We start from the raw sequence: 24389 nt of genomic DNA, 5'->3' as shown, positions 1-24389 counted from the left end.
CTTTAGATTTGTAATTTTAAAAAATTAAAAGTTGTGTGAAGACATTCTCCTTCTCACAATGGCTATGAAACGGTCATAAAATATCTATATGAAGATCACAATCTCTTACAATTTATTCAATATTCTAAATTATGCAATGCATTTTCAAGTGTATGGGTTAACTTTTGAATATGTTTTTGATGACGCTTGGGAGCCAACAATTATATTTATTTCTGATGGATCTGGTAAAGCAGTGGTGCCAAGATATCTATGAATAAAGCGGTTTCTACCTGCCCATCTCTTGCTGAATCTCACCTGGTTCCTGAGAAGCACAGTGATCTCAGAATTCTCAGAATTCACTGGGTGGCAGGCCTAGGCCTTCCTGAGAGGCATCATTAAAGCTGAACTCTCGTCTTCTGTATGTTGTTAGGTTTTATTGAATTCCAGTTCTTTTTGTTGCTGTTCTTAGTCATTCGCATTGATGGTTTTCTTGTGTATTTTTGTGAAATTTGTGTTTTTCACTTGCCATACATCGTATATGTTAAACAGTATATAAACGGACTTGGATAAATACACATACACAAAAACGTATACTCAGCAAACACTCACCTGTTTTATCTACTACCACTACACCTTGTCAACACTTCCCAGTCGCCTCTTTAATCTTTCTCAGCCTCTCCTTATTCCTGCACCTTATTCCTGCTTTCCTTTCATTATTGTTAGTAGTAGTAGTAGCAGCAGCAACTAACAGCAGTAGCTGAATGCCAGTTAATGATGTTGCTGCTGTAACAAGGCTTCCCATATCTTTTTAATGTTTTTTTTTTCTGTGGAGCCTAGAAAATTAGTGGATGTGGTTTGCTGTCTGCCATCAACAGGAATTCATATTTATACAGCGTTCTTGCAATTATAGTACTGATTAATGATAAGTGCCCTGCTGTCTGCAATCTATTCCTTTGAGGGAACCACACTTTATGTTCCAAAAAATGTTTTATACCTCTTAGTGATGCATTATTATTCTTTGCAGATCAAAGATCATGGTTGTCATGGAAACTGCAAAGCCAGTCGTGACATAGCAATGGCATAATGGGGAAGATCTGCTGGGAAATCACTCACTAGCCTGGGGTTTTGTGTTGGAAATGCTTGGGTGAATTTAAGTGGAAAGCCAAGTCGTTTCTGAGATCTAAAAGCATTGTGGTATTAAACGCAAAATATCAGTCGCTGTTACAATCAGCATGCTTGACTGTGTGCAGTGCAGCAAAAAAACATGTTCCTAATTTTTTCTTCCTCCAAATGGGATGCAGGAATACTACAGTTTTATTAATCCCATTTTCTACAATCCCACAGCAAGCTTTTGTGGATATATAGCATGCCATGCACCTAACCAAAGGCTCAGTTCCTTGAATTGCAGACTTTAAAATTTATCTAACTCATTTGCAGAATTAACGACAACGATCCAAATACAGTGGTACCTCGGGTTAAGAACTTAATTTGTTCTGGAGGTCCGTTCTTAACCTGAAACTGTTCTTAACCTGAGGTACCACTTTAGCTAATGGGGCCTCCTGCTGCCACCGCACCGCCACCGTGCAATTTCTGTTCTCATCTTGAAGCAAAGTTCTTAACCTGAGGTACTATTTCTGGGTTAGCGGAGTCTGTAACCTGAAGCGTCTGTAACCTAAAATGTCTGTAACCCGAGATTCCACAGTATCAGAATGAAAGCTGACTAGGAATAAATAGATGGGCCAATGACAGAATGAATACTTGACTTCATGGTAATCGGTGTGGAACACATTGCAACATGTTAATTTCCAGTGTTAGAAAATGTCATGGCGGGTGTGGGTGTGGGTGTGTAAGAGTCTTGATATCTACAAGTTCCATCTTTCCATGCCAGAGGCAGAGAACCCGTGGCCCTCCAGATGTTGGTAGACAACAACTCCCATTAACTCTGACAGTTGGCCATGCAGGCTGAGGCTGATGGGAGCTGAAGTCCCAACACCATCTGGAAGCCCATAGAAACCCCCCCCCCCATTCTGGTTCCAGAACTTTCTTTTGGAACATTTGGACAGCCTGACCATGAATGCTATTGCACTGGTACTTATGCAGTACTTATTTTACCCTATTTCATCTAAGTGAAATTTATGAAGCATAGGGTTAAACAATTAGGGTTACAGGCATCCTGAGATACACATCCAATAGCTGGTGTGTGTGGTACCTGAGGTACCATAAGACACAAAGACATTTCCCCTTACTTTTAATCCTGGGAAGTTTCTGTTAATAACTTTTAAATCTGTACTGTAAGTCTACGGTGGGCTGTCTGTCCTATCATACTGGATTATGTAAACAATTAAGTAGATATATGTGTGTGTGTGTGTGTGTGTACACACACGCACATACATACATACATACATGTGTGTGTGTATTCCAAAGTGAAAACATTGCCCCAAAATTTTATTTTAAAAAAGAACATGGATCCACCTTGCCTGGCATCTGCTACTTACGAATAAAATGATTTGAAGTGGACAGATTGACACTATCAGCATCGTCAGCGCTTTTGCCGCTAGAAACTTCATCATCCGATTCCCACACAGAGAAGATTGAGGAGCCGCCAACTTCTTCAAACTTCCTCATTAAAATTCCACTCATAGCTTCAGCATTGTCACATGTACCTGTCAGAGGAACAGGAGAAATGAAGCATGAAAACATTTGACCGCTGACCATGCTATCAAGATCTCCAAAGTCATTGCTGGAGGGTTTTTTGTTTTTTTTTACAAACACACTTGGCTTCTGTTTCTGCCTAGAGACTGGTACTTTTACCAACGGTCAAACTGGAATTAAAAAACCAAACATGTACGTGTTTTGTTACAGACACATACTTCCTCAAATAATTGGACAGGAACAATCAGTTCTACAGCTTGGCTCAGGCACTACAATAGTCAGCAGTGGACTTGGTGTGCCCCTGCACGACAGGGAATCTTACATATAATATAGCTCAACAGCTTTTGGGGTGTGCTGGTTTTTACTCTTGGAAGTATGGCAACCCTAACATATAATACCCAAACACCTAATTGTGAAAACAGGCCCAGTTTGAGCGATCTTCCAGCTCCTTTTTGGAAGAGAAAGCATTGCATAGCATGGGTCAGGCATCTGTTTCATCTGGCATCCTTGTGGAATGGCTACCTCACATCAGGGCATGATTTGCACAGTGGAGGGGAGAAAATTGTGCCTGCTCTTCTACCATGTGATGCTTCTTACCACCCAAGTAACTCCACAATCCTATTGCAGGCAAAACAATGAACGAGGAACAGTCTTTCCAACACTGAAGAGGCTGGCGTGCTCACCTGTTTGCCTATATAAGTATGCAGCATTTTTATTCCCACTGCATGCATTCAATGGGATTTGTTTCCCAATAAGTCACATATTTATGATTGCGGCCGAATGTCTGAATGGGTCCAATGTTAACATGGAGTATTTGGTTACCCAGGAAAGGCTGTTTTATGTCATAGTGCCCTCAGGTTCCCCCCCACCCACTGATACTAGGCTTGAAAACTTTATACCATAGCCAATGTTAACTCTTCCCTCTCCAGCTGTAACCCCTCCCCCCAAAATGTTCCTCTCCACTATGCAAAATACTATTAGTTGGCTTAGGAGGAAATACAAGGGGTGGTAGGGCAATCCCAGAGCCATCCCAGCTCAAAGACGTAGCTCTCCCATCTTTCTCAGACTTGGAGGACTTTATTTGGGTGGCGAACATAAACACACTTAAAGCTTACACATCTCCCTAATGCAATATCCCCCTGTAGACCTAGCCTACTCCTTAGAGGCTGCAATGAGCTGGAGGAATCCATAGGCAACAGAAGGGACTGTACCAGTTGAGGCTGCAAGTGGAAGCACCACAATTTGCTCCCCAACTTTAAAAATGGATAAAGGTAGTAGGATCCAGGGGCATAGCATGAAGGGTCAGAGAGGAGCCATGGCCCCAGGCTTACAACTTTTGAGGGGTGCAAACCAGGCACCCCAGCACGGTGCTCCTCTCTGCCTGCCAAGGGTCGGGTCAGCTGGTTGGGCTCCCCTTGCACGGGCAGGCAGCGACTCAGCACGGCCCCAGTTTTCTCCGGTGGGGGTGGGGTCGCTCAGGAGGTGTTCTACAGCTCATCTCTAGCCATCAAAATGTTTTTATTTTAACTCTGCAGAAATCTGGCATGAACTGTACCATCTAGTCTTCATTTGATCACTATGTTGGTAGAATATTTGACTTGTAAAGGTAAAGGTAAAGGTAAAGGGGACCCCTGACCATTAGGTCCAGTCGTGGCCGACTTTGGGGTTGCGGCGCTCATCTCGCTCTATAGGCCGAGGGAGCCGGCGTACAGCTTCCGGGTCATGTGGCCAGCATGACTAAGCTGCTTCTGGCGAACCAGAGCAGCACATGGAAACGCCGTTTACCTTCCCGCTATTTATCTACTTGCGCTTTGTTGTACTTTCTAACTGCTAGGTGGGCAGGAGCAGGGACCGAGCAACGGGAGTTCACCCCGTCGCGGGGATTCGAACCGCTGACCTTCTGATCGGCAAGTCCTAGGCTCTGTGGTTTAACCCACAGCATCACCCACGTCTCAACTGACTTGTCCCAGTTTGACTTGTAGTCTGTTATATTAAGCAACTATATAGCAAGCTAACATAATTCAAATTTCTCACCAAACCCCCGACAGTTTATATGGCATGATCTTCCAAGGCTGCCGTCCTCAACTGCCTTTCTAGGGAATAAAGTCTCCTGAACACAGTAAACATGCACAAGATTCCACAGTGAAAAAGAGAGGGATTACAAGTAGCCTGTAGTGCAAATGCCTAATGGGGTTTTCTTTGTTTTGTGGCTTCCTGATTTCTATTTTGCACATGTACTAGCAGAAATTCAGGCCTCATTTATCTTTGGGGAGAGAGCCCCGAGTGGAAGCAGGAAATTCTCTTCTAGGAAAGTTATTTTACAATAACTGGGGGGGGGGCACTAAAGCAATTGTTATGTTATGTGTTCACATTGACTACATGAGAGTGGGAAATTATGCAGCCTTCTGGACTATCCAGCCACTCTTGAATGGCTCTGCCTCACACCAACTTCTGACTATTGAAACAGGTTCCCCATCCCTTGACTTTACAGTGGTACCTCGGGTTAAGTACTTAATTCGTTCTGGAGGTCTGTTCTTAACCTGAAACTGTTCTTAACCTGAAGCACCACTTAGCTAATGCGGCCTCCTGCTGCCGCTGCGCCACCACTGCACAATTTCTGTTCTCATCCTGAAGCAAAGTTCTTAACCCGAGGTACTATTTCTGGGTTAGCGGAGTCTGTAACCTGAAGCGTATGTAACCTGAAGGGTATGTAACATGAGATACCACTGCATTGTTAATTGTGAGGTTCTTTTACCTCAGGACTTTTTTTATTTTACCCCACTGATAAGTGGCACATGTGCTTTGACATTCTGTTGCATTGACGGAGAATGGCAGAGACTGATATCCTTCTAATTGGTGACAGAGTCTGGTATTGTCTGAACTTGAAACAAAGACATTCATTCCAATTTCTTTTAGAAAGCAGGTTTGTTGTGCAAGACCTTCAAATAAACTTTAATTGTGCAGCTTGGTTTCTTCTCGACGTCTGAATATGTATCATTTTATAAACATTTGCCTCCAAGTGTCCTTTGCCATTAACTACTTTTATACTGACGGCATAGATGAGAGACAGAGAGAGTCAGAGAGAGAAGGTTACAATATGAGGCAAGTTTATCATAGCTCCACAGTCAAAACAGCAGTTATACCAAGGAGGCCAGCTGTTCGTTTAGAATAGGATCCACAAACCAATTAATCTGGCACACACAACACAGGACATGCCTATCACAATTATATCATAAAGACTGGCCATCATTTCTGAGTTTGCCAGGGTGTTTTGCCTTATGCAAACAATTCTGAAAGGAATATGTTTCTTTCTTTAAAAAAAAATTGAATTTTTTGAAATGAAAGAAAAACTTGATGAAGTTTGTGAAATAAGAGATCCATGTCTTCATTTAAAAGCACAACTTTTCAACCCATTGCCCATTGTGCCCAGTGACAGTAGCTGGATTACCTGGAATCAAAATTGAGGTTGTTAGCTTTTAGAATCCACGACTTATGTCAAAATTAAATGTCCCCCATCCCAATATTCATGTAGGTCAACAGAAAGAACAACAATAACACACCAAACTTAGTTATCCACAACAAACAAAATATGATTTCTCCACTACTTTCAAATGTACAGGAATAAATGGTTTTACACCTTCCCGAGTGCCACTTGTCTGTAGCTTTTGAGAGCTGCCAGCGTATAGCTAATTATAACCCAGCTGACGTCTCTTGGCATCACATTCCCCAAGAAAAATAATTGTGCGGCATGGATGCAAGGCAGAAAATGCTAATGGAGACAGCAGACAAAGAACTGCATGTTTATACTGGAGGCAGTGATGGGAGAAACCACATCACTTTGTCTGAGCAGCTGAAGCAGTGAGACACATCAAGTTGCTCTTGTATCTGCTGTGCAGGAGATGCTACTGTCACTATAAGGAGTAAAAACAACAACAACAAAAAGAGAGAAGGAGACAGAGAGACAGAGAAAGACGTGGTAGGGGATCCCTAGGGTCCTGAGATGAGGCATGTTCAGAATATTTTCATGCCCTCCCCATCCTCTAAACATGTCTCCCACACAACCAATGTTCCTCATTGTCTCCTGCAATGGATGCTACACTAAACCTGTGAAATCACAATTATTTCCATGGCAACCAGCTGCAACATCAAAACTGAAGGGTTGTGGTTTGACTGGAGCACAGGACACACAAAAAAGAAAGCTGGTGGACTCTTAAGCAGAAAATAAACAAATCTCTCCCCCTCCCCATCCACCTTTTTTTTAAAGGATCTTGTTAAAAAGGGTTGGCAAATGTATTTTTATTTTCTGGGATGAGATCAGTCAACACAACAGCAAGGTCCAAACATATCTGCAGGAAAAGGTAATGGTAAAAGCGAAAAAGGACAAGCCTTTCCTGATCCAGGGCAAATTAAAAATTGGGAGAGGTCAGGATGTGGTAGGTCAAACTGTCTTCTTTGCATGGGTGGAGGCACAGATAACCAGCTCCCCATTTCACCTGTATGCTTGCTACAGTTTTATTAGATATTTGGTAAATGATTATCTATAGTCACCTATGTGAGGGAGTGAAGAGAAATTTGCATGAGACTAATAATCTCTGTTGACCACAGTCACACCAGCTGGGATTTATTTATTAAGCACATCTAACACTAACATTGGGACGCAGGTGGCGCTGTGGGTTAAAGCCTCAGCGCCTAGGGCTTGCCGATCGAAAGGTCGGCGGTTCGAATCCCTGCGGCGGGGTGCGCTCCCGCTGCTCGGTCCCAGCGCCTGCCAACCTAGCAGTTCGAAAGCACCTCCGGGTGCAAGTAGATAAATAGGGACCGCTTACCAGCGGGAAGGTAAACGGCGTTTCCGTGTGCGGCTCTGGCTCGCCAGAGCAGCGATGTCACGCTGGCCACGTGACCTGGAAGTGTCTCCGGACAGCGCTGGCCCCTGGCCTCTTAAGTGAGATGGGCGCACAACCCCAGAGTCTGTCAAGACTGGCCCATACGGGCAGGGGTACCTTTACCTTTACCTTTAACACTAACATTCATGAAATCTGCATATTCAAAGAAGAAATGAAGGGTTTAACGTCCCCAATAAACCGCCTATTTACAAACTAAGTTTTGCTATAAATACACCCTTTTGAAATGGATGTACGTACTTACATTAATCACATCCACTGCAAATGTACTTGGATGCAACCCTGTGTTAAAATATATCAATCTATCTATACAGCACTTTGCATTAATTTGAGCACCATTGAAATCTGAGTCAGGATAAATGATTTATGTTTCAGGCGTTAGCCATACTCGTAATCACACAAAAGAGAAGTAGGAAATGGTCCAAATAGTGTCACAGCAACAGGTACATCATGGGGAAAGAGAAACATCTAACAGAGAAAGGTGGATGGAATATTTCAGGAGCTTGCAAATGGGACTGTAGAACAAGGAGCTGGTAACTGAGGAGGACATTCCCTTGATAAATAAAGATTGAGGGGACTGACATGAAGAACGGCTGCTTTGAAGACCAAGTACACAAGAAAGATTTTGAACTCTGTAGAGTTTCCACCTGAATCTATAGTTTCAGACCAACATGCTTCTCCCTAACTTCTCTTCACCTTTCTTCCCAACTTTGTTTTCAGTTGTTAGACATGGGAGAGGCAAAAAGGAAGGCGGTAAACAGATGTGATGGCATCAGACTATGGAGGTGGGTCCGCCATACAGCTCTAATTAAGGTGGTGGTTATGTAAAGGGGAGAAGTGGCAGATGGGAGGGAGGAGCTCAACATTTTTGTCACGTGCCACTTTTGCTCACCACAGTCTCCTCCCTGCCATGCTCCCAGACCAAATGTAAGCTTGGCTGGGGACTGGTGGATGGTGAGCCAAAGCAGTGAGTAGCAAAGGGTTCAGCACCCCTTTCCCCCACCTGCCACTCTTCTGCTTCAAATCACTTCTCCACCTGCTTTGCAGCAATGGAACACAACTGATGTTTGAAGACGTGGGCTGCAATGCCATCACATCTCATAAGGCTGAGTTTTGTTCTTGGGAGTGAGAAAAGTATTCTAGCCCGTGAGGCATTTGAAACGAACACGAATACGATTTCAGAAAAATCCTTTCAACGAACCATCAGTTGAAAACAGAAGCTAGAAGGGACACCCACCCCACCTTTGTCACCTTGGACACAGAGATGTCAGTGCACACATAACTCACCTAACCAATGGCTAGAAGGAGGGCCTGCCTATTTGCCCAGTCTCGGGGTCTAGCTGTTCGCTGTGCTAAATGATGTCCCACCCAGCCCTACAAAAGGAAGGTGCAGAGGCCATGTTGCTTGTTAGTCGAATGTCTTAGCTTACACTTAGCCATGCCTTTGCGTTTCCACTTCACCACTGAGCTTTGCAATCTGTGAGTGTCTGCTTTATGTACCACTCAAATCTGGAAACAAAAGCCTTTGGAAAAACCAGTGTCATGAGTTTCAGTTCCTCATTGGATGAGGAGAGCCAGGATTTCCCTCTTCGCTTGAAAAGGATAGTTTTCCACCTAGACTAGGAGTAGGCACCAAAGTGTCCTCTGGTGAGCTACAGCTCCCCTGACCATTGGTCATGCTGACTGGGGCTGATGTGAGTGCACAACACCCAGAGGGCACCTTGTTGGCTACCCCTGCCCTAGACTGTGTGACCTTACCTTCAGGCATCATTAAATCTTTCTGCAAAGGGGTATGTTACATAGATTAATGCTGGAACCAGCAATGGGTTCTGTCTCAACAAAATCAGGCTTTGAAGTCCTAGCTCCCAGATTGCTGCATGAGACTTGCCCTCAAACAGTCTGCCGCACTGCTCTACCTCACTCATACGAGCTGACAATACTGAGGAGGTTCCCGGCTTTCAAGTGTGCCTCACGCTACTCATCATCCAAGTGCTCAAAGACTGCCTGTGTGACTCACAATCACACACAGGTCATCTCCTCAGTGCAGCACACATAAAAAAGTGTTGCTGAAGAACATTAAAAGCAGAGACTGAAGCATTTTGCACACCTCTCCAAGCACATTTACTCACTGATGCAAATGGCACGTTGTCTTCCAGGAATCTGACACACAGAGAGATTCTCAGAGGAAGCCACAACTTGCTATGGCAGAAGACAGCTAACGTAAGATTTGTGAGAAGGCTGCTTTGTCCCTACATTTTTACCTGAACTAACCCTCACATTCCACAGTTTGCCCAACGTAAAATGCACTTAAAGTTAATAGAATCAAAGATAGCCATTAAATCATTACGAAACATGATGTGGAAAAATATGTCCTATATTGTATGCAAATAGCAATCTCAATTCTTCTGAGTAAGGGTTTTTATGTACCCAAAATGGAAAGACACAGGCACAAAAGAGAGGCATCAAACAGGCTTGGGGAATCTACAAAATGTGCCAAAGCACAAAAATCTTAGAGGAAACCCCGCCTTAAAAAACAAAAACAAAGATGACTGAGCATGCTCGGTGGGCATGGAATGCTGACCTTTTGGGGGTGGGGTGGAATGGAAAACCAAGAGGGGAATGGAATTGTGTGTCTGGATGAACTAAGGATGCAATACTAGGCATGCATGTTTGGGTGTAAGAACAGAATAACACTTCTTCTGGGGTAAACATCCATAGGATTGCAAAGTAAATTCTGCACTATTTCCATTTTTTTTTAAAAAAAAAAGTTTTATACAGTTGTATAAGATGACTACTGGAAGTCGAACCAATATGACTGATCGCGTAACTTCTGCAACTGATTTTTTTAAAAGGATTAGCTAAGTGCAACTATTGTGTCCTTGCTAAACGTTTCTTGGAATGAAAACTACTAATACAGGATAAGAACTTGCTGAACTAATTATGGAAATTGGGATGTATGAGGGGGGGTGGGGGGAAGTCAGGGAAAGAGGGTTAGGAAAGTAAGGATATGAAATTATACATGTTTTGTCTTTGTCTTTTTTTGTGTGTGTCTTTATAAAATGTGAAAATCCAATAAAAATTTAATTAAAAAAAAGAAAACTACTAATACAGATAAGCCTTGCTAGAGATTCAGTTAAGGAAAATGGCATCTTTGTATGACTACTACACAGATGGGTACACCCACTAGTGAATTATTTAAAAATAATTCTCTCCTTTTTTTGTTTCTGCGATCCAGTCATAACATTGTTTAGGGTTGGTTTTTTCCTGAAGAAAATTATAGTAAGAGATAGAAAGCTTAACAGCCAGATCTTTGAAACACGGAATGAGTCACAGTTTGACATCTCAGTTTGGCCTCAAATGAACCAAATGAATAGGAAAAAAATCCAGGTAAAGTTATCTAGAAGCTGAACATGTTTGCTTCAGAACAGAAATGAGCTCTTTTCTAAATTAACATTATTATTAGCAGATGAATGCATGAACCAGATGTTACATATAAAGCATTGTTGTGAAGTACTGAGTCGCACAAAATCCATGTTCACGGCCCAGTAATTGTATATCATAAACTGGTATCTAGGGAATGATGGGAAAGTTAATTTCTGATGCCTGCAGTTCAAGACACTGGGATATTTTATAAAAGAAAATACTTATAGTGAGTTAGCTCCCTTTCCACATTAGAAAACCGAGTCTGATATTTTTCCATACTACTGGCTTTGTACGATTTCTAGTGAACAGAAAACACTGACAAATCCATGCCTTGCTTTTGACCACACATAGGATAACTTCATCATTCTATATAACTTCAACCTGCAAAGCTCAGAGCAGTGGTTCCCAATCTTTTCCCACCACTTGAAAATTGCTGAGGTCTTCATGACACACACTCCATGCCTGTTGTAGCAACTGAAATTCCACAGAATGCAAATAGTAATGCAATAGACCACAATATGAGATATAAAAGAAGCAATAAGAATGCAATTACAAATCTATATGGCTATTCAGTGGGATGGACATGCCATATCCCATCTTCAACCACAAACCTAGACATGCCACAGACCAAGGGAATGAGGCTTGAGAATCACAGTTTGCGAGTCTTGGCTTAATAGCCTGTTAAATACACATAACCAACAAAAACAGCAAGTATGTGTATTGCAATACAAATAGCATTGCATTAATGCAAATGTAGGTGTTCAGGTATTCTTCTTCTTTGGTGATCACTTGTAGCCGAGTAAGATTGTCTTCCATAAGCATGGTTTTAACAATGAGTCCGTAAATGACTGTGGAGGCCAATTCTGGATCCACACGTCCTTCCACAGTGGGGACATTGGTGGGAGTTGATCACGGCGTGGATTTGCCAAGTGTGCCTTCCTCTTAGCATGTTTCTCCCTTGCATCCTGAGTTTGAGTGTCTTCAAAGCCCATGACACCTTTGGTAAAGGCTGTTCTCCAACTGGAGCACTCGCAGGCCAGTGTTTCCCAGTTGTCAGTGTTTATACTACATTTTTAAAGATTTGCTTTGAGACAGTCTTTAAACATCTTTTGTTGACCACCAGCATTACGCTTTCCATTTTTAAGTTCGGAATAGAGTAGTTGCTTTGGAAGACGATCACCAGGCATCCACACAACATGACCAATCTAACAAAGTTGATGTTGAAGAATCATTGCTTCACCGTTGATGGAATATTTCGAGGAGTTGGGGATGGCATTTATAAGTGGTCCATGTTTCACAAGCATATAATAAGGTTGGTAGTACAATAGCTTTGTAAACAAGCATTTTGGTTTCCCTGCAAATGTCCCGGTCCTCAAACACTCTGCACTTCAATCAGGAGAAAGCCACACTCGCAGAGCTCAGGCGATACTGGATTTCTGCATCAATGTTGGCCCTTGTGGAAAGATAACTACCTAGGTAGGAGAAGTGATTGACATTTTCCAATGTTACATCATTGAGTTGGATTTGTGGTGCTGCAGAGGGGTTATTTTGTACTTGCTGGTACAGCACTAAAGGTGTTCAGGTACAGCTGCAGTTACAATAAGGTGACCACAAGACAACAATTTCTCCAGGAAGCATGATTGTAAATAGATCAGCTTTATCTCCTGGCGCACAAGTAGCATCTTAAAAATCCTGTCCCTGTATTGTAAACTTATTACAAATTTATTACAAACTTTAGAAATGCTTTTAAAAATCTGATCCTATTCCCTGCAACCTCCCATCCCTGTGATTAGTAGGTGCCACGTTATCCAGAGACCATCCTTTCCTTTTCCTTGACTGCATCATGGGGATTGTGAAATCGTAGCTACTACACAATAAACTGTGTTTTCCCCATTCCTTTCTACTCTTCTTTTCTCCTCCAACCCCTCCCCTCATTGTTAGTTGTATAAATATGCCTTACCAACCCATTCTTTTCTCACTTTCCTCTCTTCAGCCACTGGGAAGCCACTTCTGAACACCTTTTTCTTCCTCTTCTCTTGTTTGTCCCCAACTGAACCGGTCCTTTATTTTTTTTTTGTTCCTGTTGCTAACATCTAAGCCACTTGATGAATCCACAGTGGATAGCATAAAACATCGCTCCATGTGTTCCATAGGAACCTAGTAATGTCATCAGTATTACTTATTGTTGGCGTATCCCTAATTTTGTATATTAAGCTGTTTCACTTTGGAAAGCCTCTGTAATCATCAGGCTTTGATGACACTGACTTGTTTCCATTTGTTGAAGTTTAGCTTTCCAGAGACAGTGGTACCTCGGGTTACATACACTTCAGGTTACAGACTCCGCTAACCCAGAAATAGTACCTCGGGTTAAGAACTTTGCCCCAGGATGAGAACAGACATCGCACAGTGGCGGTGCGGCAGCAGTGGGAAGCCCCATAAGCTAAAGTGGTGCTTCAGGTTAAGAACAGTTTCAAGTTAAGAACGGACCTCTGGAACAAAGTAACCAGAGGTACCACTGTACTGGTTTGCATTGAAAAATACCTTGTTTCAACTGCCTTTGCTTTACATCGGTTGCTATGCAACACATGATGCTGTTTTTGAAGGAATTTTTGCTGTTTTTGAAGAGAGAGATGCCTTGTTAATTTATAATGCTTTAACAGAAAGAGCCAAACTAGATATCTGAACCTTATAATCCAGTTACAGGTATTTGGCATATAGTGTCAATCAATTCCTTAACAAAGAATAAAACTACTAAGTGCAATTATTGTAGTTAATCAGAAACTACAGTATTTACTTGAATCCAATGCTCACCTTTTTTGGTAAAATTACATTACAAAAATTAAGGTGCACATTAGATTCAATGGCACATTAGACTTGAGAAAAGACGGCAGTATTTTATATATTTTATATATCTTCTAAACCACTTGTTTGTAATCCTAATGAGCTGCAAGCTTCATTGGAATGGGACTTTTAGCAAAAAAAACAACTAGGGGAACATTATAAACTAGGGGAACATATATATATGAGCAATTATTTTAGCATTATATTCATTTGTTCAAAACATTTATGAACTGCCTCTTTAATATTATTATTTTTAAAAAAACATTTCCAGAGTGGCTTTAGTCTACCTAAATCAAATAGAACATGACATATTACAATATCATTGGACAGGGATATAGAACAAATAATTATTTGCAGTGTTGCTTGCAGTAGAAACATAAATTAATTAATTAAATGACTTTCCTATTATAATTAATAGTGGGGTTAGTGAATCATGTGACATGCTGAAAATCATAAAATATATCCACACACGGTCCTTCACAGGGAGGAAATAAAATAGTGGCCATTCTCTCTATGAAAACCGCCCAAGTATGAATTATTTCTACCATGACACACTTTCAAAATACCTGTGCAGTCCAATGGGACTTATTCCCAGATAACAGGGTACAGGACTGCAGCCTTAATTTTTCCAAGAACAAAACCTTTTGCTTAAAAAAGACCAAGGTGCTGCAATCCTTTCTCATTTGGAAGTCGGTAGCAATGCTCTCATTGATTTGAAAGGATCAGCATTCTACTCAGGAATGCATTTCAGAGAAAATTCTATATCTAATCTAATATGTGAAGAGACTTCTTTCAGTGACTCATGGTTTCCCGCGGGAGAGAAATGGGTGGGGTGGGGTAGGGAGAAGGAAAAGGGCAGAGGAAAGCAACAGCAGGGTGCTGAAGTAGGTGTTGCACCTGCCGTCACTCTTCCCCCCCCCCCGCCTCCTCCTTACTGTAGGATTTCAGCCTTACAAGTACTTAAAAATCAATAAAGAGCAGGATCAATGAAAGATAGCATTGTGTGTGTAACCCCTCTGAAATAAATGAAGTTAAATGTCCCTATTTTATTGGATCCAGACATACCGTAGTCACATCTACTTAGTCATCGTAAGTAGCTCTACTGATCGTTGGTATACAAATTTAATAACTAATAGTAAATAATAATAATAATAATAATACTGAAATCAAAGGGATGTCCGGCTAACGTTCTTTGCAGTGGGCCTTCTCTAGGCATGACTAATGTATGGTTGGCATCCATCTGTCTCAAGATACAATGCAAGAGTGTGCCTTTGGGGCTGAAGTCAAACCATTGGAGAGTTACAGCGCCTGCTGTGGCCGTAGAGACTGATACGGGAGAGATATGTTTTGTTGCAGCTGGGGCAGATGGATGAAGGTGTCCAGTTGTGCTGATAGGTGTACCATGGCGTTTTTCTCTCTGTCCTTCTCCCAGTGGTCATTTTGCCTCTGGTCTAACAGTGACTAACAATGCAATCCTAACTGTGTCTACTGTTACTCCCAGGCCTTAGTTTGGATCAAACCCAAATATTATTAAAACCCACATGCAGAAAATGCAAGAACTCCCCCCGGACAGGAATTATAGTGGTACCTCAGGTTACATACGCTTCAGGTTACACAATCCACTAAGCCAGAAATAGTGCTTCATGTTAAGAACTTTGCTTCAGGATAAGAACAGAAATTGTGCTCTGGTGGCACGGCGGCAGCAGGAGGCCCCATTAACTAAAGTGGTGCTTCAGGTTAAGAACAGTTTCAGGTTAAGAACGGACCTCCAGAACGAATTAAGTACTTAACCCGAGGTACCACTGTAAATCGGTAAACCTTCAGCATTGTGCAGGAAGAAAACTGTCACCATTTAGCCAAAACAAACGCACACACAAATATTAAAGGGTCTGAGACAAAGCTTAACTTTGTTGCTGCTTAAATGAATGGAAGTGGGCATCTTTTGTGTGAGAGGAGCAATGCAGGGATTTCAGAGAGCTGCAATAGTTCCCTTTTCTACATTTACCACCCACTTTCACAGCTACTGGAACCTTTTATCTCCCAGCCTCCCACACAAGCACTCCCTTCCTTCCCTCCCAAGTAGGAACTGAAGCCAAGGCTGGTGGGCTTATCTCCATTCTACAAGGCGGATGAATGCTTGCCAGCAGCACTGAAAGGTAGCTCAGGATAAGAAATTACAGGTCTGTGGTTCACACAATTATTAAAGAACTTTGAAAATTAGCGTGGCAATGCTGCGCGTAGCTCCCGTTCTGCATCTTCTCGGTTCCTTGTTATTGTAAGAGGGGCTAGGTGGATATTTTTAGCCATAGAAAGGCAAATCCATCTGCAGTAGAAGGTTTCCAAGGAAACTGAATAATTGAAATATGTGTTGAACTAAGATCTGTTTCTACCAATTTCTCTTGATTACGGGAGCTGCTCCCACACGGCGTCTATTCACTGAATTCGGGCTTGTGGGAGAGCCGAGTTTGGGAATTGCTGGGAAGAGAAGCGGAGTCAGAGAAGAGGCTCACAGACTGTGTACACATGTCATTTTATTCTAGAATCAATGGAAATCGAGTACCACCACCACCACCCACCCCGCACACAATCTGGACCTAATGCATATTTGTTGCCCCTAAAATGCACTTCTTGAGGGACAGGTTTCATTCTGAAAATAAAAGCTCGCTGCAGATCGATTCTGCATTACTCTACTACAATGTGTCCACTTGAAAATGGGGAAGCAGTGAGCCTGGCAATGGAGCCACACCTGTCCAATGGCATTGGGGGTGAGAATATACCAAGAGTGGAATTACCACTTCCTTCCTCTCTCACCTGGGGCAGGTACAGGGAGGAAATGATATGGATAAGCTAATCAAGCATATCAGGTGACCACCCCCACCCTTGAGGATTCCAGGATCTAGACTCAATCTAGATGGAAAGTAGCAAATTGCAGATGAGCATGAATTATTCCTGATTGAGGAAAACGGTGTTTGTTTGTTTAATTTTTGGTGCTACGAATGGGGTAGTGTACGCAGCCTGACTCTGAACAGATAAATGTTAAACTGAATACTACTAAAGGCATTTGAAATATAAAAAGGTAAGCATTATAAGTAATGGGGGGATCCATTAAAATTATCTGTAAATTGAAAAAAGTTGGCATATGAAGGGGGGGAATGCAGAATGGGGAAGGGAAATGCCAGGATTTTGAACAAGTATTGGACCACTGCTTTTGACAGAGTTTAACAGAAATACTAAATAATGATCACATTTAATATTTAGCTGGGTCCCCCCGATATATTTTTAATATTTAACTGCCCTCCCACACTTCTCCCACATGTGTGTTTATGTGGTGAGGGATGAGGTAATGTTCTTTTAAATGCTTTCATACCCAGATTTTTTCTTCTCCTTGTGGGATTTTTTTCTTTTAGACTTCTCTCAATCTTTTTTACATTATGAGCTTTATAACGTGTTTTCCTGTAATGTTTTTTTAAATGTGTCTAGATCCAGCCTGAAACTCCTTTGCTCCCAGGCAACATCAACAATGGTCTAGGATGACTGGCTTGTAGTCAAAAACCTCTGGAAAACACCAGGTTGGTCAAGGCTGCTCTAAGGATTATTACTATATACTGTAAGTCACCAGGAGCTCCCTTCTATTGAACCAGCAACAGAAGAAGATAAAGATTTATCAAAATACTGTGTGTGCATGCGTGCGATACTTTGCAAATGTGAATATTATTTTAGACAGAATACTCTATATACATTAAAAAGAAGTAGCAGCAAAGACTATGCACAATACAGATGATAGCAGGCAGCTTTCCCAGGCTCAAAGGGAGGCATTCAAAGTAGAGCGAAGCGCATCATGCCATGAGCGAAAGCATTTCTGTTTGCCTGGTGGAATGATCTGCCCTCTCTTCCCCCATACTCTGTTCCAGGAGGTTCTCTTGATCCCTCAAACCAATTGGGAAGGGGAGGATACAGAGGTGCGTAGGCGGAGAAGTCGGAGAGCCATGTTGTGCCATTTCATTGATTTCCAGAGAGGTCTTTGCATTGACTTCCAGAGAGCTCATTAGTTGAACCCTGCCCACAGAGTAATCCCGGGCTGAAAACAATGGGTGTGCAGTGCAACATTGTACATTGCAGTGCCTAACTGAGTGAGAACTATACAACCAGTGCTGGTGTTCTGGCCTGCATAATGTATAATATGGCCTGTGTCATTTGCAAGAATTTACTTATACAGTGGTACCTTGGGTTACAGACGCTTCAGGTTACAGACTCCGCTAACCCAGAAATAGTACATCGGGTTAAGAACTTTGCTTCAGGATGAGAACAGCAGCAGGAGGCCCCATTAGCTAAAGTGGTACCTCAGGTTAAGAACAGTTTCAGGTTAAGAACGGACCTCTGGAACAAATTAAGTTCTTAACCGAGGTACCACTGTAGTCAGTCCATCTAGCCATTACTGTCTGTTTTGAGGAGCAGAGGCTCTCTTGGGTGAAAATCCTACCTACCTCTGGAAACAGATTGTATTAGGTGGGTGATACAAGGGATCTTTGGGATCATTTGTATGCAAAGCATGAGATCTACTACTAAGTTATGGCATACAGAAGAAGATTAAAGTATGAGGACCACCTTCATATTTAAAGCTGGGATTCATTGCAGTATTTCTGTGCATGCCCACCAGAATCACTCTTCATATGAATTGTACATCCTTGTGCATTTGTTTTTCCTTAATTTATTATTCATAGATAGAATGTTTCCCATCAGCATTTTGATTTTGATACATTAACTGGGAAATGCACCAGTTTCAGTACCGAGAAATGCCATTACAGAAAGGGAGTGCATTTCACTTCACATCTTCAGCTTCCTGCTGCATGATTTTCTCTCTCTAAAATATTCACTCTTTTGATGCAATACAGTACAATATTGTGTCCATTTTAATAGGCAGCTCTTTGACACTATACAGGCACATGCATAGAATCACAGACTTGTAGAGTTGGAAGGGACCCTGAGGATCATCTAGTCCAACCCCCTGCAATGCAGGAATATGCAGCTATCCCATACTGGGATCAAACCTGCAACCTTGGTGTTAGCAGCACCATTAGATATATGCTTCCACTCCAAATTACACCAGGAGTTGACAGCGCTCCTAGGAAAGCTATGTAGGTCAGTGTATGTTGTCCCAGTACATGTGGTTGTACAATAACCCAATTTTAACCGCTGAACCCGTATTGTCCATTGCCATGATTTAAATTAGTGCACCGAACAGCAAACATGGCGAGCTGATGTGTTTTTCCGCTGGTTTTAGCCACTGAAATATCAATGCTAGAAAATCTGTGGTGTTTCAAATCAATAGTAATCCACACTATGTGGTACACTAAACTGTTAAATGCCTTATTTTGAATAGGGCAACTAAAAGGATTTTATTTTCATTTCTCTTACGAATTAAGAGGGAATGGGATATTCATTCAAAAACTCAAAGCACAATGAAACCCCTTAAAGCCACTGACCACTAGAAGTTGTTTCCTCACTTCTTCCAATGGCACATTTCTGAATTAACAGCCTAAAGAGCCCATATCTTGACCAAATGTTACATCAAATGCAGTGCCTTTTTTCCTAGGCCTAAAGAAATACTCTTTTTGATTTCCCAGCACTTGTCTTTTTGCCATGATCATAATATCTACAGTCTAGCAAAAGCTTTGTACTGTGCACCTCGCTATCTGTGTCCCCTAAATGCTCCACCTTCACTTAAGACTGACAGCTTAGCTCACACGTTAAGAAAGTTGCCAGAGAGATTTGGATGAGCTACAGATTTTACTGTATATGGATTGCTTATTGGAAGAGATGTACACACAGGAAAGACTAGCAAATTGCTAAACTGCCTGAAAGCCATTAGCACTGCGCAGGCTACACCAAATGCGCACGCAAGCATTTTATACGACGCAGACAATGCTCAAGGACTTGTGCAACAAGAACAACAAAACCATCTGCTCGGTCCTCTCTCCCTTCCCCCACCCCCTTGAATTACCTGTGATCGGGATTCTGTTATTTCAGCTCCGTCAAGGCAGACTGAAAGGTTCACTCCTTCTTCCACCAGCCATTGAGCGGTGGTCAGCCAATCAGAGACAAGACATCCTGGCATCCTCTGGAATGCTCTCTCTTCCTCTGCCTCCTCCCTTCTAGCCAGTTCTGTGCAAACCACGCTGGGGAGGGGGTGGGGAGAAGGAAGATAAGCAAAGCCAAGGCAAAACATGCTGAAACCCAAAATAGGAAGAGGGGGGATTTCAGCACTGAGAAAATGGCCAAACCAAACATTTTCCTAGTTAGCTATTGCTAAGGAACCGATACAGTATTATTGTTTTCTATGTCCAAAATAAATCAACCTGTCAGCCAAGGAACGCTTTGTAGGTAGGCAGCAGGAAGCGATCTAGAAATATGGGGAAAGTGTTTGGATGCAAATCAATAAATTAATCATTCACATGAAGCCATCACACTGGTCACCAGATTTCAGAGCAGTAAATTTCAGCAAACCAGTGCCCTTAACAGCCTTTCTGTTTTAATGAAGCTACCCAAAAGTGAGTGGCTGAAATTCCATGAATAGGAATCCAGCCCTGATGTCACTAACATATGGATCATTTAAAAACTGGTTGCAGGTTCTGTTTTAAATCCCTGTTATATCAGCAAGCTAAATGCAGTATTATCTTTTTAAAAAAGAAAAGAAAGGCAAATGAATAAAAGCATTCAACAGTGCATTTTACTCCCTCCCTCTGCTGCAATGGAAAATTTTGATTGATGAACCTGACTTGAAACATTAGGTACTTTTATAGAGAAAGCAGCAATGCAGTCAGCAACTCCAGACACTGAAGCACCAAATGCCTGGGAATCCAATAATTCCATTCAGGCTATTGATATGGCATGATATATGAGAAATATTGCATAAAGGCATTATTGTAATGAGTGGCATTCAAATAAGTTTTACTCAGGGCAGACCAGCTGACATTAATGGACCTAATTTAGTCATGTGTAGTAATTTAAATTCCTGTAAGACTTTACACCACAAATGTTCCTATTAATTTTTGTTCTGCCTATATTGTGCTATAGCCCACCCTTACAGCAATAATGTGGCATTGGAGAAGCATCGCAGAACAATCTGAAGCAGAATAAACCCACCACTAACGCACTATTACGGCGTCAAGAACATGTTGCAGATTGCACCCACAATATTTATTTTCAATCAATAAAACACCAGTGGGAAATAACTGCTGCAAAAACTATTGCCCGGAAATGGAAATCATTACAATTATTGTAATGATTCCAACTGCCTTCGAACTCTAAAATTCTACGATTCTATGATTAACTACGGATCAATGGTATAATGCAATTTACTGAACAGCATTATTGAGAGAAAACTGACAGAAAAATTAAAAGCAGCAAGAGGCCAAAAGAAACACGACAATTTTTATGCAGCCATGTGTGACATTATTGCTAACACAAACAATGAGACATATGGTAGAACAATACCCCTAGTTCATAGCACAGTCTAGAGTGTATGAAGTACACATTTTTATTTTCCTGCTTCCCACCTCCCCGCTTCCTATAAATTCTAAATGCTATTGATACAATACCTTTTATGTATGGTCCTCAATCTAAACAATGCATGTTACTGTACATAATTCCATATCTGTAATACTTGTCATAATTCTGGTGTATACACTTCAACACTTGGTTAGCATATTCAGAAACCTTTACATAAGTGTTTATTGTTGCTTTAAGTTTATGCAATTGTTGCATGTCATATTCTCTAACATAAGCAAAGAGATATCTCAATGCAACCGTGTTTATATATGAAAAGGAATAGAAACTATGCGATAACCAAACATTTTTTTTTTCTTTGACAGCGCACTTCGCAACTTTGATGCAGTTTGCTTACATTATTTCTCACTGCCATTTGTAAGCATACATCTGATCACGGTCATTCATAACCATTCATATAACCATTTGTTTAATAGTCCATGAAGTTATAAATTTTCTGCAAATTAAGAAATGCACTTGTTAATTCAAAGTTAACCACATAGGTTGACATTCCTAGATTTACAAGAGAATATGAATTGTTCCTACTCTTTGCTTCAGCTACTGTGTGAAAGTTGAGATTAGGGGCTGCCAACCTTTTTTGGACCAATGGGCATATTTCAAATTTTGACAAAGTGTTGTTGGTGATAGGCACAAAATGGCTGCCACAGGGGGTACTGCATAGCACAAGATGGCTGCCATGGGCAGCATGGCAAAACACAAGATTAGAATGCACACATTGCTGCTCCTCTGGCCCCAGACAACTTCATGATTACTGTAGGAACTCAGCTTATGCCCTGCTGGTCCTGATTAAGGAAATAATACAATATTGATTCTCTCTGAGTCTCTCATCTCTCTCTCCCCGATACCTACAATGATGCTGATTTCTAATAAGAGACAGCATTCCCCAGTGCCAGGTGGCCCCACCAAACATATACACATATGTACACATACAGATCACAGACACACATGCATCTTTCTCTCCCCCCCCATTTCTCACGCACTTCATCTATGTGCAGCCACACATGCGCTTCCTTCTCTCTCTCTGCCCAGCATCTTTTACCAGCTTGAGCGAAAAAGGCCGTAGCAATGTCATGTCAACACACTCCTATTTCCCTTCTAAGGCCACCAAAAGTAAGTGGATATATTAGGTCCTAATTCTGATCCCTGAAAAACTTAACTGACTTTTTGTCCCTTACCCTAAATAACCAGCCTTTTAATAAAAATATTTGTCCTCTTCCCTTTCACCAGTTCATTAACGCATACGGATACAAAGCAATTTGCCTATGGTTAAGTTCCAATCTGGTATTGTTCCACGTTCTTCAAAAATGCCAGTTGGCTCACAGTGCATTCCTGCACACATGACTACTCAGAAGTCAGTCCTGCTGAGTTCAATGGGACATCCTTGCAGCCAGGTAAGCGTGAAGTGTCAATCACCACTTTCCGTTGGTCTGTTGAACAAAGTAGAGTTTCAGATTTAGTCTGGCACCTTACAACTCCCCTCTTCCACATATCCTGCCCACCCACAACTTTCATACATGTTCTAGGCCCTTAACAGGTCTGTAATTACCGTATTTGCATTATCCCCTCCCTAATCCCTGCCTTGAATAAAGGCAACATCAGCTATTCTCAAATCACCGGACTGAATCAATACAGTCAAAGAGAAGCCAGGAATCTGACTTGAGCTATAGCTGCAATCTAATGCTGACATACAGCGACAAGTTCAGAAGATGACACAAAAGGACATGCAAGGTGAACTGCCTATGGGCACATAATCACTGCAAGTCAGACCAGACTCCAAGGGCATAAACTGAAAATGTCAAATATCTACAAGATTCATGGACGTAGCATTTGGCTTTCTTTTGCAGCCTTTAGCACATGCATCCCAAAGCTGACCCATTTCTTAAACCTAGCCTGAAGACTGGAGACAAGAGTTTGCAGAATGAAAGACAGGGAAAGAACAAACAATTTTTTGAATCAGAGTACAGTAGTTATAATGCATTAAACTCACTGTGCAGAATAACCCAAGAAAATTTAGGGAAGGGAAACTGAAAAGCTGAGATGATAACAACGACCATCACACTGATGGATAAAAAACATGTCTCCAAAGCATGCTGTTTTCATTAATGCAATATGAACTGCTGCACCCCATGATTATTTAAAGGGCATTATAGGGCTAGCTGGAAGTCCTGCTAGACCTGTATTTAAAGGCAGGTGTGCCAGGTAGATTAGCAAAAGTTACCTGTCCCTGAACAGTGTGACATGTTTTCTTCCCAAAGCACCATGGATAGGATAATCTAGATCTGGCATAACTTTCTGTATCTCAGTACAGTGGTACCTCGGGTTACAAACACTTCGGGTTACAAACTCCGCTAACCCGGAAGTAGTACCTTGGGTTGAGAACTTTGCCCCAGCGGCGTGGTGGTAGCAGGGAGGCCCCATTAGCGAAAGCATTCCTCAGGTTAAGAACGATTTCGGATTATGTACGGAGCTCCGGAATGAATTAAGTTCATAACCAAAAGTACCACTGTATAGCATACATGTTTAAAAAGCCTAGCCCATTACTTCTGCAACAGAATCTGTGTCCTAATTGTACTTGGAAAATTGAACGAAAAAGTGAGAAAATGTGTGTATCCTATGTTGGCCAGAGGTACCTGTCTGCACCTAACTTTTTTATTCTGATACATGAAGGATGCAACCCTAAACACAGTTACTGTGGAGTAAGCCCATTTGAAGCCCTTCTTGAGACTTACATCTGAGAAAATACGCAAAGAATTGCTCTGAAACAAAGCAGTCCTGTGCATCTTTACTCAGAAATAATTCCTACTAAATTCAGTGGGGCTTACTCCATAATACAGCCATTGATTTCCACAAGATAGATGTATACATGCGCTTAATTGATATGTGAAGCAAATGATATGTACTAAATACACTTAACATTAGCAGCCTCCTGTCAATAGATTGCAACAATGGTTGAGATGTGTTGTTTTTCATCTGTCACTTTTTGTTAAGCCGAAGCTTCTCTTAACTTCACATTTGTACTTACTGTAC

General features: G+C 41.7%; 1 protein-coding gene across 2 annotated transcripts in view; it reads right to left on the bottom strand.

Annotated features, from left to right (window-relative positions):
• CSRNP3 (cysteine and serine rich nuclear protein 3) overlaps nt 1-19927 on the bottom strand; it is an 89590-nt gene extending 69663 nt beyond the window's left edge. The window contains exons 1-2 of one of the 2 annotated variants that reach the window (XM_081923352.1): nt 19798-19927; nt 2475-2642 (exon numbers count right to left, since the gene is read on the bottom strand). In XM_081923352.1, coding sequence (XP_081779478.1) covers nt 2475-2619 — 145 coding nt within the window. In that variant the 5' untranslated portion in view covers nt 2620-2642; nt 19798-19927. The remainder of the gene's footprint in view (nt 1-2474; nt 2643-19797) is intronic. The other variant, XM_081923353.1, reaches the window with a different exon arrangement.
• Nucleotides 19928-24389: the final 4462 nt, after the last annotated feature.

The sequence above is a fragment of the Podarcis melisellensis genome, assembly GCF_964234715.1.
Source record: "Podarcis melisellensis genome assembly, chromosome: 1".
NCBI lineage: Eukaryota > Metazoa > Chordata > Lepidosauria > Squamata > Lacertidae > Podarcis > Podarcis melisellensis.
Note: the sequence above shows the minus strand (reverse complement) of the source record. Positions and strands in the feature narration are given on the sequence as shown.